The 19,082-nt window shown below is 42.6% G+C and overlaps 1 protein-coding gene across 14 annotated transcripts in view; it reads right to left on the bottom strand.

The window, feature by feature from the left end:
• Positions 1 to 19,082, bottom strand: part of LOC110522005 (pumilio homolog 2) — a 54,257-nt gene that overhangs the window by 20,701 nt on the left and 14,474 nt on the right. For 3 of the 14 annotated variants that reach the window (XM_021600048.2, XM_021600049.2, XM_021600050.2), the window contains exons 5-20: positions 17,958 to 18,145; positions 17,186 to 17,349; positions 16,621 to 16,930; positions 16,421 to 16,514; positions 16,077 to 16,184; positions 15,368 to 15,516; positions 15,084 to 15,201; positions 14,120 to 14,287; positions 13,530 to 13,805; positions 13,079 to 13,306; positions 12,032 to 12,299; positions 11,714 to 11,843; positions 7,225 to 7,359; positions 6,612 to 6,749; positions 5,982 to 6,107; positions 1,938 to 2,009 (exon numbers count right to left, since the gene is read on the bottom strand). In XM_021600048.2, coding sequence (XP_021455723.2) covers positions 1,938 to 2,009; positions 5,982 to 6,107; positions 6,612 to 6,749; positions 7,225 to 7,359; positions 11,714 to 11,843; positions 12,032 to 12,299; positions 13,079 to 13,306; positions 13,530 to 13,805; positions 14,120 to 14,287; positions 15,084 to 15,201; positions 15,368 to 15,516; positions 16,077 to 16,184; positions 16,421 to 16,514; positions 16,621 to 16,930; positions 17,186 to 17,349; positions 17,958 to 18,145 — 2,672 coding nt within the window. The remainder of the gene's footprint in view (positions 1 to 1,937; positions 2,010 to 5,981; positions 6,108 to 6,611; positions 6,750 to 7,224; positions 7,360 to 11,713; positions 11,844 to 12,031; positions 12,300 to 13,078; positions 13,307 to 13,529; positions 13,806 to 14,119; positions 14,288 to 15,083; positions 15,202 to 15,367; positions 15,517 to 16,076; positions 16,185 to 16,420; positions 16,515 to 16,620; positions 16,931 to 17,185; positions 17,350 to 17,957; positions 18,146 to 19,082) is intronic. The other 11 variants (XM_021600052.2, XM_021600056.2, XM_021600054.2 and 8 more) reach the window with 11 other exon arrangements.

Genomic DNA, 19,082 nt, shown 5'->3' with positions numbered 1-19,082 from the left:
ACATTGTTACATTAAAAGCTTTATTCTAAAATGGATTAAATACAAAAAAGGGTACTCGATCTAAACACAATACCCCATAATGACAAAGCGAACACAGTTTTTAGAAATGCTTGGACATTTATATGGTGCGGCAGGTAGCCTAGTGTTGAGTGTTGGACCAGTGACCGAAAGGTTGCTAGATCGAATCCCAAGCTGACTAGGTAAAAATCTGTCATTCTGCCCCTGAACATGAGTTAACCCACTGTTCCTAGGCCGTCATTGTAAATAAGAATGTTCTTGACAGACTTGCCTCGTTAAATAGAAAGGTTAAATTAAACAAACTTTTTTTTAAATCAATAAAAAATAAAACATACTTACATAAGTATTCAGACCCTTTTACTTCATACTAGCAGGTGTCCACATTTAATTACTGGTAAATGTTTTTTATCAGCCATTTTATTTATTATAATATTTCTGGTTTTTGTTTGCCAGAATGTGCAGATTGACTGGCAGGTCAACACTGGCTTGGCTAGCTAATTGTTTTTGTTTGAATGACGCATTTGGACACGGTACCAGCTTTGTTTCCTCTGCCTGCTAGTTCCTGACCAACAATTCAATTGAAGAGACACCTGAAGCTTAAGAGGCATGGCAGATGCAGTAAAAGGAATGCAGTATGGAGGCAGGGGGCTCATCGTGAGGATGACTGGCTACTACTCTGAACTGTGTGTAGTGAGCTTCTGGGGCCCAGAGCTGCTGAGACATCACCCAAGTGGGTGTTACACATTGTGAAGGAGAAGTCCAGTAACTACACAACTCCAGGCTGGTTCCCCGAGTAGACCTCAACAAAATCCTCACCAGACTCTTCATCCATCCTCTACCTGACCATCTTCCTCTGATCAAGACATGAACTGTCCCCCTCCATCTTTGGGAGGATGCACTCAGACTTGGCCTCTATTGGTTGACCCAACTACTGCTAGGCTACTCATGATGAATTGTTTTTCTGTTTTTGACAAGCTTTGAGAATCTTATGAAAAGCACCATTGAAATGTCAAAAAACTATTAAATATCACTGCAGTCACCGCAGATTGCTGTAGGTCAAACGACAAGACGCAAGCTTCTGATTTGCATTAGACACAGGCTATTCAGGTCCATGTGAAACCAGCAGCATATTTGCCCCTTCAGGGATAGGTGATAAGACCGTTGTGGGTGTGGTTTTATGGGAAAAAATAACTTAATATACCTAAAGCTTTGCAGGAAAACGAACAAACTCACCTGACCAGATATCAATAGTGACTCAACAACATTTGACCACCTGAAATTAGTAGCATGCCTTGTTATAGTACAGTTGTCCCCCTCCCACTTATTTGATTTGAAGCAAATTACATGATTTGATTTACAAACTTTGCCAAACCATTTTGCTTCATTGCTCAACATGGTCTGATGGACTTTAACCCTAAAATCCAAGAAACCACAGTAAGTTCAAAACATATGGGACAATATGTCAATGTTGGGGGTCCAAATTGTGGTTAAAAAAAAGCTTGACTAGGGGAGTCTTTCTAGCAAGTATTGATAATTAAAATCAGAATAGGCAGGCAGGAGAGAGGTGGGGAAAAAAAGACTTAGACTTAGACTTAGAATCAGGTGGTGTCTGTGACCAGAGGGATTATCCAAACAGAGCGGAGAAGCGGGATGCTGCGAATACTCTACGTGACAGGACAGAAATATTTATTCTAAACAAAGGAACAAGAAAAAGGAGGAGGGAGGGAGGCAGCGGAAGGAGGAAGAGGCGTGCTCTGAGTGTAGGAGGAGGGAGGCGGTCTGAAAAGAGGGATAGAGAGTTTGAAGGTAAAAGGCCTCTACGGTGTTAAAGCAGACTGGTTATTGAGAAAGAGAAATATGGAGGAGGAGTGAGGGAGGCGACACGAGGAGGACGTCCACGTGGGAGGCGAATTGCTGACCTTGAACAGTGCATCGCTGGACACTGTATAATATGTTTTGGGTGTCATCTCCAATGAAACGCCTTGATATTTCTAGATGGAATAAGTGGGGGGCGGGGGGTTAAATTAACATCATAGGTAGAAGTCATTGACAGCATAAATAAATACATGTATTATTAACCGTAGGATAAAAATAGACACTGCGCATGGTCATGTTCGTTAGGCACCATAGGGAAGAAAACGTACTGAAACAGGAAGGGGCTGTCCTGACTTGTTCAATGAAAAATGGCCCATTTTTTTTCTTCCCTTTCGTGCCCTAATGAACGCGACATGCTGCACAGCCACATTAACAAATGAAAACATCACAAGAACAAAACATGCGCACACACACATTCAGAAGTTTGGGGTCACTTAGAAATGTTCGTTTTTGAAAGAAAAGCATATTTGTCAATTAAAATCACATCAAATTGATCAGAAACACAGTGTAGACATTGTTAAATGTTGTAAATGACTATTGTAGCTGCAAACGGTTATCAGCAACCATCACTCCTGTGTTCCAATGGCACGTTGTGTTAGCTAATCAAAGTTTCTCATTTTAAAAGGCTAATTGATCATCAGAAAACCCTTTTGCAATCAGGTTAGCACAGCTGAAAACTGTTGTTCTAATTAAAGAAGCAATGAAACTGGCCTTCTTTAGACTCGTTGAGTATCTAGAGCGTCAGCATTTGTGGGTTCGAGTACAGGCTCAAAATGGCCAGAAACAGAACTTTCTTCTGAAACTCGCCAATCTATCCTTGTTTCCAGCTACAATAGTAATTTACAACATTCATATCCACACTGATGTTATTTTAAAAATACATGTGCTTTTCTTTATAAAACATGGGTATTTCTAAAATTCAAACGGTAGTGTACACACACACAACCGTACCAGTCCTAAGTTTAGACACGCCTACTCATTCAAGCGTTTATTTTTACTATTTTCCACCGTGTAGAATAGTGACGACATCAAAACTATGAAATAACACATATGGAATCATATAGTAACCCAAAGAGTATTATACATATCAAAATATATTTTAGATTCTTCAAAGTAGACACCCTTTGCCTTGACAGATTTGCACACTCATTGCACCCAGATCGTCTCAATCAGCTTCACCTGGAATGCATTTCCAATAGTCTTGAATGAGTTCCCACATATGCTTAGCACTTGCTGGCTGCTTTTCCTTCACTATGCAGTCGAACTCATCCAAAACCATCTCAATTGGGTCGAGGCCAGGTCATTTGATGCAGCACTACATTACTCTCCTCTCTCTTCAGCCTTCTATCAGAAGGCTATCTTCTGTATACCCCCCCCCCCGTCACAACTAATTGGGTCAAACACATTGAGGAAAGAAATTCCACAAACAAGGCACACCTGTTAACTTTTTATGGTGGGGGGGGGGGGGGGTGGGGCAGTATTGAGTAGCTTGGATGAATAAGGTGCCTAAAGTAAACGGCCTGCTCCTCAGTCTCAGTTTCTAATCTATGCATTTTATTATTATTATTGGATAGAAAACTCAAGTTTCTAAAACTGTTTGAATGATGTCTGAGTATAACAGAACTCATATGGCAGGCAAAATCCTGAGTTGAAATCAAAACAGGAAGTCAGAAATCTGAGCTTTGTATGTATTCACCAGAGTCCAATGAAATCCCCTTGAGATATGTTGCACTGCCTAGGGGTTCCACTAGATGTCAACCATCAATATAAATTATAATGAGACTTCTATGATGTTGTGGGAGTGAATGATAGCAGAATCAGTCAGGTGTCTGGCAGTCAGCCATTTTCTGATCATGTTTATTCCTCGTGGTAGTCACTTGTGTTCCATTGCTCACGAAGACTAGGAGTACTCCGGTTGGAACTTTATTGAAGATCTATGTTAAAAACATCCCAATGATTGATTCTGTACTTAGTTTGAAATGTTTCTTCGACCGGTAATATCACTACAACAATTGGATACCACGAAATTGGGGAGAAAAGGGGTAAAAAAAAAAATTATTTTTTTTATTTATTTTTTTTATTTTTATAAATGTTGACGCCATCTTTGCGGCTGTGGTGTTTTTACTTCTGAGCGCTGTCTCAGATTATTGCATGGGTTTCTTTTTCCGTAAAGTTTTTTTGAAATCTGACACAGCGGTTGCATTAAGGAGAGGTATATCTAGAATTCCATGTGTATAACTTGTATTATCATCTACATTTATGATGAGTATTTCTGTTGAATGATGTGGCTATGCAAAACCACTGGATGTTTTTGGAACTAGTGAATCTAACGCGCCAATGTAAACTCAGATTTTCTGATATAAATATGAACTTCATCAAACAAAACATGCATGTATTGTGTAACATGAAGTCCTATGAGTGTCATCTGATGAAGATTATCAAAGGTTAGTGATTCATTTTCTCTGTGATTTTTCTCTCTCTCATTGGCTGATAAAATTGGCTGTGTATTTTAGTGAGTTGTTGGTGACCTAACAATTGTTTGTGGTGCTTTCCCCGTAAATTCTATTTGAAATTGGACACTGTGGTGGGATTATCAACAAGACTACCTTGAAAACAATATAAAATACATGTATGTTTGAGGAATTTTAATTATGAGATTTCTGTTTTTTTGAATATGCCGCCCCGCACTTTCACTGGCTGTTGTTATATCGCTCCCGGTAACGGGATCTCAACCATAAGAAGTTAATTGAAATGCATTCCAGGTGACCACCTCATGAAGCTGGTTGAGAGAATGCCAAGAGTGTGCAAAGCTGTCATCAAGGCAAAGGTTGTGTTATTTCACAGCTGATGTCTTACTATTTTCTACATTGTAGGATAAATGTAAAATTAAAGAAAAACCCTGGAATGAGTAAGTGTCCAAACTTGACTAGTACTGCAAATTATAATAACAATATTTGAGAACTAACAATGACCAAAGTAAAAACTAGACAGTGAGAATCTAAAATGTCATCAAGCCACCACTGATTGTTATATTTGAGTTACCCAGATAGCATAAGAACCCAGCATAAGCAATCGCAAAACTATATATCACTATTATAGTTTTAACTATGTTTTGAGGCTATATAGCTGGGGTACTCAAGTACTATTTGTGAAAGTACGTTCACACAAATTTCCTAGGTGGCAAAGGTCCGGATAGATAATGTAATTTATCAGCGTAGTAACAAACCCCCACCTCACAACCCATGCAACCCTAACTGTTCACACCCCTCTTGTTGGCAGATAGAAAATATGTTGCCGTTTTAATTTCCTGCAACTCTATGTATTCTTCCATGTGTTGTGTGTTTATATGATACCAGGGGTCAAAGTCCGACCAAATAAAAAGTAGATTTTACATTTCATTCCCTCCCCTCTGGACCCTGTTCTGGGTCCGGTCAGTGTTCTGCCTGTTGAGTATGGGGTCTATGTCGTGTATGTCAAGGAGGTTGGTGGCACCTTAATTTGGGAGGACGGTTTTGTGGTAATGGCTGAAGCGGAATGGTATCAAATACAAACATGGTTTCCATGTGTTTGATTCCATTCCATTCACTCTGTTCCAGCCATTACTATGAGCCGTCTTCCCCTCAGCAGCCTCCACTGGTGTACGTTTACAAACATTGGTTTAAAACAAGTTAATATTTTGGATTCTGATTGGGTATGACAGTTGAACTAAGTTCGAGGCATTTATAAGTTATATTCTTTAATAGTCAATGGGTACATATCATTAATTTATACGTCCAAAAGTGGACATAGCAACTGCTGATTTCTCCTGATTTCTCTCTCGCTCAGTTTGTAGAATTTCAGGTAACTAGCTTAAAACTGAAACTCTCTCAGCTCCATGGAGAAATAGGTAGAATTGCAGGAAATTGGCTTAAATATGAAAACATTTACACGGCCAAGATGTGGGCCTCTAAAATACAGCCACGGCCCATGCTATACCCACCACCTAAGCCCCTTTTTGATCCAGTAAAAACCGTGAAAAGCGTTGGCCATGTGTGAGCGACCGGGGTCTAGTTAGGAGTTGAGACTACGGCTCGCCTGGCTGCAGTTACCTGGCCAAGCTGCTCAGAGTGCTGGTGCAGCTCCTCCAGGATGGGCAGGGTCTGCTCCTGGGTGCAGTGCTCCAGGATCCTCTGGATCACCCTGCAGCCGTAAGGGTGGGTGGACAGCACAAACACCTGCAGGGGAGACGACACGTCAACAAAATGTGTTACAGGCCCCCTTGAGCCTAAATAAGTGGGACATAAAGTAAAGCATTTAGGAAGATGAATTATTTAGTACATTTTTGATTCATTTTTTAACACTTGAAAAGGGCCCAAATCAGATGGTCCATACATTGAATACTGTGGTGAAGCTGAATAACATGTGCGTGTCTGGGTCGTTTTCAGTAGGTGAAAAGCATTCAGAAAGGGGCAGGTATAGCTATTGGAACTAGTCCAATGAAAACATATATTATTGTTTCCCCGTTGGATAATGTTTTGATGCAGTGTGCCCTGCTGAACACAATGTGACTGGAGGTTGTGTTGATGTTTTCTGGGTCGTGTACATTAAGCACTAAACATAGAAAAAACAAAAAACTACATAACAGGAAGGGTCAACATGAAATTCTCCTATCAGAAACACATTCTCCTTTACTGTTACAAACAGTTTTCCATTGTATGACCAAATGAATTGGCTCTCACCTGGCCCTGGAAGGCATCAATGATGAACTGCAGGGCCTGGGGCTGGACACACTCGATACACTTCTGCACCACATGGTTTCCGTTCTGATCCTTCACACACTTTAGCACGTGGCCGTCTAGCTCCCGCACAATGTCACTCTGAGGAAGGGGAAAGAGTGGAGTAATTCATCCAGCTCTCCCTCCATAGATCTTCTGAACATTTTCAACCCATCTATGTCAATCCCATGGAAATAGAATGACCAAGTCATTACACCTCCATTTACCTTCTAATGGCTCGTTGATAATAGATTGTCTGTCACCCAAAGTCCTCAATGTAAAGGGCAATTCAAAGAGGACGACAACAGGACCATACTACATAGGTATCCATCCCCCATGCTTACTGGAGAGTTCACCACACTCAGAAACACAGTTAACAACAACACCAGGGCAATGTCTCAAACGGCACCCTATTCCCTTTATAGTGCACAACTTTTGACCAGGACCCATGGAGTTCTGGTCAAAAGTAGTGCATCGTATATAGGGAATAGGGTGTCACTTGGGACTCTTCCTAGAAGCCCCCCCCCCCCAAAAAAAACTCCATCTATAATCGGAAGAGAAGTGAAGATCCACTTACAATTACCTGCTGGTCGGAGGATATGGACTCCAGGGCCTTCTGGATCACTCGGCAGCCGTACATCTGCAAGGCCAGGGGCAGCACGTGGCCGCGGATTCGGGTGGCAAGAGCCAGCTTCTGATCTGCACTGCCAAACTGCAGAGAACATTTCAATGATGATGCAAAAATATGACAACCTGTTCTCTCTGGCTCAGTTGGTAGAGCATGGTGCTTGCAGCGCCACAATGTGGGTTTGATTCACGAAAATGTATTAAAGCATGATTAAGTCACTTTGGATTTATAAAATCATGTTTAAGTCTGGTAAATGGCATATTTTATCGATAAGTGTTTTCTGAATATACAGTAGGTCAATTTGACACCTACTCATTCAAGGGGTTCTTTATTTTTACTATTTTCTACATTGTAGAATAGTGAAGACATCAAAACTACGAAATAACACATTAAATCATGAGGTAACCAAAAGTGTTATATATCAAATACATTTTGATTTGTTTGAGATTCTTCAAAGTATCCACCCTTTGACTTGATGACAGCTTTGCACACTCTTGGCATTCTCTCAACCAGCTTCGAGGTAGTCACCTAGAACGCATTTCAATTAACCGTAGTGCCTTGTTAAAAGTTATTTTGTGGAATGTCTTTCCTTAATGCGTTTGAGCCAATCAGTTGTGTTGTGACAAGGTTAGTGTTGTATTCACCCAAAGGGTCGGACAGCTGAACAGACAAAGACTTGTTTCCACCAGCACAAGTGTGTGTGTGTGTGTGTGTGTGTGTGTGTGTGTGTGTGTGTGTGTATATATATCCCAATTTGGGTGAAGTATCCTCCTTCCCTCTAAACATTACATATTTATTGCTAAGCAGAAAGTTAAGTGTTCCGGGCAATAAACTGTTCCTTCTCCCTTAGTGACTTGACCTAACCTCGGCCCCCATTCACCCCCCTTATCAGTGACGGCAACCATGTGATTGCCTTTACTCAGTGCATTGCAAGCTTAATTGTCTCCACCGTATACATTCCTCCTACAGATAACCATTAACTTCTGGTGTAGAAACTAGACAATGGCACTCATTTCCATAGGAGACCTGATAATTAACAATATTTCAAGTTTAGGAGTCAGAACCCATTAGGGTGGTATTCAAAAGACAGCCCTATTTGGTAAAAGACCAAGTTCGTATTATGGCATGACCAGCTCAAATAAACAAAGAGAAACGACAGTCCATCATTACTTTCAGACATGAAGGTCAGTCGATACGGAAAATTAAGAACTTTTAAAGTTTCTTCAAGTGCAGTCACAATCCATCAAGCACTATGACAAAGTTGGCTCTCATGAGAACCGCCACTGGAAAGGAAGACTCCGAGTTATCTTCTGAAGCAGAGCTAAGTTAATTAGGTACCAGCCTCAGAAATGAAACCACTACTAAAAGGACACAAATAAGAGACTTGCTTGAGCCAAGAAATCCGAGCAATGAACATCAGACCGGTTCCAACCGCCATGTCTTTGTGAGACGCGGAGTAGGTGAACGGATGATCTCAGCATGTGTGGTTCGGAGGAGGTGTGATGTGTGGGGGTGCTTTGCTGGTGACACTGTCAGTGATTTATTTATAATTTAAGACACCAGCATGACTACCACAGCATTCTGCAGCGATACACCATCCCAGCTGGTTTACACTTAGTGGGGCTATCATTTGTTTTTCAACAGAACAATGACCCAAAACACACCTCCAAGCTGTGTAAGAGCTATCTGACCAAGAAGGAGTGTGATGGAGTGCTGCATCAGATGACCTGGCCTCCACAATCACCCGAACATAACTCAGTTGAGATGGTTTGGGATGAGTTGAACAGCAGAGTGAAGGGAAAGCAGCGAACAAGAGCTAAACATGTGGGAACTCCTTCAAGACTGTTGGAAAAGCATTCCAGGTGAAGCTGGTTCAGATAATGCCAAGAGTGTGCAAAGCTTTCATCATGGCAAAGGGTAGCTACTTTGAAGAATCTCAAATATATTTTGATTTGTTCAACACTTTTTGGTTATTACATGATTCCATGTGTTATTTAATAGTTTTGATGTGTGCACTATTATTCTACAATGTAGAAAATAGTGAAAATAAAGAAAACCCCTTGAATGAGTAGGTGTCCAAACCTTTGACTGGTACTGCATACATTTTAAAGCAATGCTCTTACCCACATTAAATTACAATAGGTGCATCCCAAGTCATTCAGACAACCATGTCATGATTTATCTTCTTTGAGAGATAGAGATAGGAGATAGAGATATATATGCCTTGCGAAAGTATTCGGCCCCCTTGAACTTTGCGACCTTTTGCCACATTTCAGGCTTCAAACATAAAGATATAAAACTGTATTTTTTTGTGAAGAATCAACAACAAGTGGGACACAATCATGAAGTGGAACGACATTTATTGGATATTTCAAACTTTAACAAATCAAAAACTGGAAAATTGGGCGTGCAAAATAATTCAGCCCCCTTAAGTTAATACTTTGTAGCGCCACCTTTTGCTGTGATTACAGCTGTAAGTCGCTTGGGGTATGTCTCTATCAGTTTTGCACATCGAGAGACTGACATTTTTTCCCATTCCTCCTTGCAAAACAGCTCAAGCTCAGTGAGGTTGGATGGAGAGCATTTGTGAACAGCAGTTTTCAGTTCTTTCCACAGATTCTCGATTGGATTCAGGTCTGGACTTTGACTTGGCCATTCTAACACCTGGATATGTTTATTTTTGAACCATTCCATTGTAGATTTTGCTTTATGTTTTTGATCATTGTCTTGTTGGAAGACAAATCTCCGTCCCAGTCTCAGGTCTTTTGCAGACTCCATCAGGTTCTTCCAGAATGGTCCTGTATTTGGCTCCATCCATCTTCCCATCAATTTTAACCATCTTCCCTGTCCCTGCTGAAGAAAAGCAGGCCCAAACCATGATGCTGCCACCACCATGTTTGACAGTGGGGATGGTGTGTTCAGCTGTGTTGCTTTTACGCCAAACATAACGTTTTGCATTGTTGCCAAAAAGTTCAATTTTGGTTTCATCTGACCAGAGCACCTCCTTCCACATGTTTGGTGTGTCTCCCAGGTGGCTTGTGGCAAACTTTAAACAACACTTTTTATGGATTTTTATGGATCTTTAAGAAATGGCTTTCTTCTTGCCACTCTTCCATAAAGGCCAGATTTGTGCAATATACGACTGATTGTTGTCCTATGGACAGAGTCTCCCACCTCAGCTGTAGATCTCTGCAGTTCATCCAGAGTGATCATGGGCCTCTTGGCTGCATCTCTGATCAGTCTTCTCCTTGTATGAGCTGAAAGTTTAGAGGGACGGCCAGGTCTTGGTAGATTTGCAGTGGTCTGATACTCCTTCCATTTCAATATTATCGCTTGCACAGTGCTCCTTGGGATGTTTAAAGCTTGGGAAATCTTTTTGTATCCAAATCCGGCTTTAAACTTCTTCACAACAGTATCTCGGACCTGCCTGGTGTGTTCCTTGTTCTTCATGATGCTCTCTGCGCTTTTAACGGACCTCTGAGACTATCACAGTGCAGGTGTATTTATACGGAGACTTGATTACACACAGGTGGATTGTATTTATCATCATTAGTCATTTAGGTCAACATTGGATCATTCAGAGATCCTCACTGAACTTCTGGAGAGAGTTTGCTGCACTGAAAGTAAAGAGGCTGAATAATTTTTGCACGCCCAATTTTTCAGTTTTTGATTTGTTAAAAAAGTTTGAAATATCCAATAAATGTCGTTCCACTTCATGATTGTGTCCCACTTGTTGATTCTTCACAAAAAAATACAGTTTTATATCTTTATGTTTGAAGCCTGAAATGTGGCAAAAGGTCGCAAAGTTCAAGGGGGCCGAATACTTTCACAAGGCACTGTATATATACATACATATACGTATGTATATATATATATATACACATATATGTATATATACATATATGTGTATGTATATATACATACATATACGTATGTATATATATATATATATATATATACACATATATGTATATATACATATATGTGTATGTATATATACACACACACACACACACACATACACATATATACACACACACACACATATATACACACACACACACATATATACACACACACACATATATATACACACACACACACATATATATACACACACACACACATATACACACACACATATATACACACACACATATATACACACACACATATATACACACACACATATATACACACACACATATATACACACACACATATACACACACACATATACACACACACATATACACACACACACACATACATATATATATTATTATTATTTTTTTTAATCAGCATTAGTAAAAAGCTAAAATCAGACACATACTGTATTGAAGGCACATTAAAAGTTGGTATGGTTATGAATCAATGATGACACAAATATCCCAAGTACCATCAAATGTAACCCTACAACTGTGACAACGGTCCCCACCTCAAAGAACTTCTGGATGACGTAGTTGCCAAACACGTCGGTCATCAGCTGATAGGCCGCCTGCAGGATCTCCCCAAACACCATCTGCCTCTCGGCGGGGGTGGCCCTCTCCAGCTTCTGCTGGATGAACCTGGAGACAGACAGGGAAGAGGAAGGAGGGACATGGGAAGGGAATTTTAGTGGCAACACAATCATCATATAGTGATAAGGAAGTGTCTCAAGAGCATGATATGAGGGCGTAATATGCAGCAACGGATGTGTTTGTGTATCACTGTGTGTGTGTGTGTGTGTCCGTTGATCCGTATGTCTATCGCCCACCTGGAGCCGTGTTGGTCCTGGGAGAACTCCACCATGTGGCCGGGCAAGTCACGCAGCTGCAGGTTGGGGAAGCGGTTGTTGCGGAAGTCCTCCAGCAGGCGGCTTCGCCCGCTGGGCATGACGTCCGAGCGGCTGTAGCGGGGCCGCGATGGCGGGAACAGCTGGCTGCTGGAGCTGAACAGGCTGGAGGTGGCTCCTGCGCTGCGATACTTTGCCTCCGCACCCGGCGCTGCCGAGATGTAGCGCCCACTGCCGTTCGTCAGGCCGCCTGGGGGTAGGGGATGCCAGGGCGGAACAAAATAATGAATGGGTGTTGCCATAGAAATAAAAATGTTCAACCCTCACTACGTTAACTTGAAATCCCACTAGTCCCATTTCTACAGATGTTGCATGGACAGCAGCACAGTTACGCAGAGTATTGGTTGAGTGAAGTTCATGTATAGTTTACTGCAAAATATATCGGTACCCTTGCACTTTTCTTAAATAATTCCATATTTCTCAAATAAGTTACCAAAGCAGTGAGTGTTTTCTTTGAATGCTTCATTTGGTAAACCCCACTGTTGAAGGAGACAAGAACTTCTCAAAAACCTACCTAAAGCTTAAATCCCGGGAAAATTTTCTGTGGACACCAAACACACATCAAAAAGCATCCAGGATTGGTTCAAGAAACAAATGGACTGTTCGGAAATGGCCAGCAAAACTCTATGGCAAGATCTGAAAACAGCAGTTGGTTGAGGGCACTGTTTACTGCTGTTGAAGAGTAGACCAAATTGCCAGTAGAAAGGTGTAGCTAGGTCATGGATAGCGACAAGTAGTGCTTGTTTGCCGTTATTTTGGCCCAAGGCTGTGCTCCCCTCTGGGGTGCACTAATTCCAGGGTGCCAATGGGAGAGGACAGGAAACCAAAAGTTTCTTCATATTTCAACTTATTTGAGAAGAAATAGTGAATTATTTAAGGAAAGTGCAGGGGTGCCAATATAATTTGGCCGCAACTGTATATGCTCAAATAAAAAAATATTGAAAAAAATAAAACTCCTTGCGGCCTTACCCAGGTGAAGGCTGGAGGAGGATCCGTGAGAGGATGGCAGAGAGGGTGGGGGTGTGAGTGGGGAGTGGCCCGGAGTTAGGCCAATGGGACTGGGCGAGGAAGAATAGCCTAGGCTGTTGTAGAAGGGCTGGCCAATGGGGGTGAGGCTGCTGCCGCCACGCTTGTACAGGTCAGAGCTTGCCAGTAGGGAGTCCCGGCGAGAGACGCTGCTGCTGGTAGAGCTTGACACTACGGGAGGGAGAGAGAGACGAAGACTGAAATTAGGAGGGGGATTATTTTAATTATTTTAAGAGGGAGTAGAGAAAAATAACAAAGTGGGGGTACAGATTAAAAAACTCAGTGAATTGCCAAGAAAAATTAGACTTTTTTTGTGGTGCATGGCATTACATGTTTTGCATGCTTTTTGCATATGTACAATGATTAACCTGAAGCTAGTTCCTTCTCCACTTACCTGATGATCCGAAGCCTCCGAGCGCCGAGCCCAGGCCCACGCCCAGGGAGCCACCGGTGCCACTAAAGCCCAGGGAGGAGGTGGGCGGCGGGGCCTGGGATGTGTGGGAGAACAGGGAGCTGCTCTGGGAGCTGGCCGGCACCGACGCAGTGCCATAGAAGGAGCTGGAGGGCAGGCCCTGGTTCTGGGGCGGGGGCTGCTGTTGCGGCATGGAGCGGTACAGGCCGTTGGGCTGAGGGCCCGACATGTTGTTGCCCGAGCCGGACGCTGAAGCGGCTAAATAGAGGGAGAGAGGGATGAAAAGAGATCAAAACTAGGTCAACACGGCTCAGTGTGGTGCCCATTGGGAGAGGACAGGAGGTGGGTTAGTGCCATAAAACTGTGGGACAGCACCATCAGCATTAGCAATTATTTCACGTCATTGCAAGTGTGTGTCTGGAGATGATAAAATCCTGACAAATTTTCACAAGCACTGTGTTCACACTAAATGTGGCACTCATTCCACTGGCTTCTAAGCCTCCTTTAAAAGACACCATTTCCAACACTGCAACATTATGAAAGCACAGGGCCAGACAACACTAGGTACTCACCAGCCTGCGCTGCGGCCTGAGGGTTGATGAGAAGCGGGGTTTGGACCAGGCGGACAGGCCCTCCCAGACCGCCACGGGCTCCGGAGGCCATCACCAGGGTTCCGTTCTGATCGTAGTAGGCGGCGGGGGCCAGCATCTGGTAACCTGGGTGGGCAGGAGACAGACACACTGAGGGGAAACGCACTTATGAAAACCAGCCAGGTGTGTGATCTACGAGAGGGAGCGTGAGGGCACTGAAGGGGAGCTATCTTATTGCACCATAATCATAAGCAAGAGAAAGGCAGGTTGAAGGAGTATGCACACAAAAGGTATTCCAACAGTATGAATGAATATTCTCAGTCGAAGCAAACAGGCTACCGAAAGCGAATACAGTGGGCGACGTCATCAGAACTCATCCCACAAGTCTCCAGAAAACCTGTTTAGGGACCGAGAGGCACCTTTCATTATAACGGAAGAAACATGTTCCTAGCATGTGAGGAATGTGTTTGCTGGCCTCATAAATGCAAGCCAGTTAGATAATATTTAGAGAATAAAAACGTTTTGGGCTAGTTATTCTAACTTATTTGCAATCCCTTTTATTGCTGCTTGCTAACTTGCTGTCTAGCTTTAGAGGTTAGCTGGCTAGTAAGCTAGAGTAGTTCGCTACTGCCATCAGTAGTTGTGTTATTATCATATTTAGCCTATTCCACCTTTTGTAGAATGCATACTGGAATTTGAATATAGCGTGGGGAAAGGGAATCCGGACACATCGTAAACACATTTCAAATGTAGGTGTAGGAGCATGAGGCTTTGGGAATTCCATGATCAGAACTCTATCAGAATAATAAAGCTGCCTGAACTGTCAAGCCTATACACGGCCTAAGTAGATGCTTAACCAGGCCTGCTCAGTATAGCTTGGTTTGGCAGTGTTAAAAGCCCTTATGTCTGCTCCTAAACTAACGCTACTCTGTGTAGTGTCACCGACCTGGCATACCAGCATAAGCGAGGGCCGGGTTGGCGGCGGCTGCTGCCAGGGAGTCCTGCTGGCTTTGCTGGCCCTGACCAGGGGTGAGGGGGCGTTGGTTGTTCCCGGCACGCATCACCTGGAAAGAGCACCCCAACCTCATTAAAAAAATGACTTCAATGACAAGATCATATCAAACTATTTGTCACATGCGCCAAATACAAGCATTATCCCTTTAAATTCTCCATCATAACTCTGATACTTAAATTCTCCAGTTACCTGCTGTTAGTTGGTGAAATGCTTACCTGTTGCTGTCCCGGCCCTGGTCCCTGATTGGATGCCTGCTGGTTAGCGTTGTGACTGGCAGCCGCAGCCGCCGCCTGTTGCTGGAAGAGGTTGGCAGGGTACACGCCCCAAGGAACACCATAGTACTGGGGGGGAACCACTGTAGGCCCTAAGGGAAGGGAGTCCTCAGTTACTACTACCAAACCTGTGGCATGAACAGTTTGATAAAATTGTTACATTCATTAAAGTAGAAGATTGTTACGTTAGTGTGGATCAAGAAGCTATTAACGGTACACAATGAGTGAATGTAAAATACTTAAGTACTTCAAATATTTTTACTTAAGTATTTTTTTGGAGGGGAGGGGGAGTATTTATATTTGACAACTGTTACTTTACCACATTCCTAAACAATATTATGTACTTTTTGCTCCATTTTCCCTGACACCCAAAAGTACATTACATTTTGAATGCTTAGCAGGACAGGAAAATTATTGTAAATAAAATAGAAAATGTGGCAGTCTAATGTTCTTTGCTTAATATAAGGCATTTGAAATTATTTATACTTGTACTTTGATACTTAAGTATATTTAAAACTAAAACTTTTACCCAAGTAAGATTTTACTGGGTGACTTTCACTGGAGTCATTTTGTATGAAGGCATCTTTACTTTTACTCAAGTATAACAATTGGGGACTTTTCCCACCACTGTATGTGTGTGTGGATTGCTAACCGGCAAGTGTAGCTGCTGCGGCAAGTCCTGCAGCGGTGTAGGGGTCGGCTCCGGGGGGTCCAGCGTTGATGATGTATGGGTTAGGCACGAACGCGGGAGCAAGGCCGGCTGGAGAATACGGTTACCCATGCGTGCATATTGAATAACACATCAAACGGCCGTCAAACTCAAACTAGTATGGCATTCTGTAAATGTTTCACTTACACAAAATTCTAACAATGACTACCAAATCTTGCACAAACATTCTCTAATCCTTTTATGTACGTGTACCGTTTGGAGCCAGGTATATGTATAAATAAATTCACAGTACATACACTGTCTATAGTAATAAAGCTACAACTTACCAAGGTGTTGTTGCTGGGCAGCAGCCAGGGCATACTGTTGCTGCTGGGCAGCAGTGAGCTGCTGGACAGTCAGATGGTTGGACCGCTGGAACAACTGGAAAACACATTCAAGTGTGTAACTTGTTTTACGGCAGTTTCCACTCCTCTCAAGCAGGTTTATCTATGCATTGATAAGAAATCTGGTCCCTTGCTCAACCCACCTGCTGCTGGGAGTTGTAGTCAAACAGGCCGACGGGGGTGCCTGAGGAGTCCACCTGGATCTGGTTGCCAGCGTAGTCGAACTGGAGGGACTCCACACCCTGCTGCTGATCCATGCTACCTATGTTCTGAGTTTCTTGGCTCTGGAAGTCCTCCTGCTGCTGGGGCTTGTTCTGGGCTGGATTCTGGGGCTGCATGGCGTGGTGCTGTGCGTGGTGCTGGTGCTGAGTCATTATCTCCAGCCCGGCCTGGCCGGGACCCATCCTCTCCACCGCCTCAATCGGGGAGGCCTGGCGACTTCCTGGGGTGGGGCTAGAGAAGTACATGTGACAATATGGCCTTAGAGGCTTTGTTCACAACTGTCTCAATGACATTGACTGCCTGAACCAAAAATAAATACATACATCTAATACAGCTTGGAAGTGACTTCAATGTCTTATCTGCATAATTCAATTAAAATAGATTTCATTTTCCAGAGGAAACTACAAGTGCAGTGAAGGATTGGTAAATACATCTTATAATGATTCTTTCATGACCTCCCAAATAACTATTAACAGGGAACTGTACTTGAAGTCTTTGCAGTCTCTGTCCATGCCGTTGAGCAGGCCTCTCCCATTGACATCATTCTCCTCTCCCACTTTCATTTCAGGGCTCTTGTCCTCTTCGAACGGAGACGTCTTGTCTTGCGCGTCGCCCTTCTCCCTCCTGTCCGTGTCAACGTCCACTCCGCCCTGCAAAACCCCCCAAAATTCAGGCTTGTTTCTCCAAAGTGACACAATACTCAATTGGAGACCAACACCAACACTAAGCAATAAGATCATTTGAAGCTTCATTTGAAGTCGTATTCCTGGAATAACTAAACAATTTTTGTATCACTATGGACTGGTTAGGCACAAAACCGACAAGTGCACAACTATGGGGAAACACAGATGAGGTTGGCTTAGATTGTTGACAACATTTAAAGTATATTTCGAATCCAATGTTTATTGAAAACAAAACAACATGCACACATTGTCTCAAATACATCGTTAGCTAGCAAATTTTGGGCCATATTAGCATAAATGTGACCGTCAAAACACCTGAAAACAAGACATGGTATCAAGAACAAGATGGTATCAAAAAACTAGCAGAAACAAGCCACCTACAATTTCCCACTTGTCCTTGTTGCTAGCCATGTGGTCATCCATAATCATAACACAGACTTCTGTCCCATTAAAGCAAGTACATAATTTGTGACAGTCAGCAAACACATCTATTGAGCCTGATGTAGGTATTCTCTTGGTTCTGTGTGGATCGGCGAAAAGGAAAGAGCAAAAGAGACCTTGGCAGAAAGACTTACATAGCCACCGTTCCTGTAGCGGCCATCCATCTTGTCACCGGGGGAGGAGCTCAGGACGTACTCCACCATGCTCACTCCCAGGCCTCCTCCCTCAGAGCGAGGGGACAGCACAGAGCTAGCATCTCCGTTCCCATGGAAACCATGTCCGGGTCGCCGCTGCACCATGATAGGCTGGGACACTGAGTGATCTGCTCATCAGAGGAATGGGGGTGGAGCAAAGAATAGAGACATCAAGGACTGAGACATGATCATAATAGGAAGATAGCGTTGACCAAGCATTCCACAAAAGAAGATTTTGAGTTTCAGCATGTTTCTTGAAAAAGCTATCTGCATGGTCTTGATGGTACCAGTTGAACTGAGTAGTAAATGCAGTACTTTAATTTCAAGCACTAAACTGTAAGGCTATTTGTTAGGCTTGGGCGGTGTACCGGGGTATTTGGAAATAGACATGGGATGGTTTTTCCCCTATCATCAATACCGTTGAAACTATTTATTTGAAAAAAAAAACAAGTTTTTTAAAATTATTTTATTTAAATCTTTTGAATTTTTTTGCTACTTAAGTAAATACTTGCAGTCAACTCATGGAATACATTAGGAGATAAAGTGGATCGTGTTAATTTCACTGGTCACAATTTTTTATTCTGAAGTTTGCCAGTGGTCCCCAGTCACGTTTTGTTTACGAGCACACAACGATGCAAGACCAGAGTCTTGTGAGTCACTCATGGTTGTGGTGATCTAGTTAGAAGTATGGAATAAAAATTAAAAAAAATGTACTTAGGCGCACGCATGTTCCTTGTAAAAAAGGTCAGCATAGAGACCTTCAAATGCATATCTGGAACCCTGAGCTGGATATGATTTAACACATAATAATAATAATAAATATTATTATTATTATAATAAACAGTGGCGTAGCACATAAGCCAGCAAGGTATTGAAAATCTACAGACAGTGCAGATTGTAAACAGCGGCACTTGTGTTTAGTGCCGGTATTTCAGGATATCCCGGGACGGCACAAGGTCGGTAATGAAGGTAGGATAAGCTGGATACGGGCCAAGCCTACTATTTATTTATGCATAGGACATTTTGATTTTGGGTTGAATTGGCAATTTTGGTACTGCCCCTGAG

The sequence above is a fragment of the Oncorhynchus mykiss genome, chromosome 4, assembly GCF_013265735.2.
Source record: "Oncorhynchus mykiss isolate Arlee chromosome 4, USDA_OmykA_1.1, whole genome shotgun sequence".
NCBI classification, from domain to species: domain Eukaryota; kingdom Metazoa; phylum Chordata; class Actinopteri; order Salmoniformes; family Salmonidae; genus Oncorhynchus; species Oncorhynchus mykiss.
The sequence above is the reverse complement of the archived record's forward strand: the minus strand, read 5'-3'. Positions and strand labels throughout refer to the sequence as shown.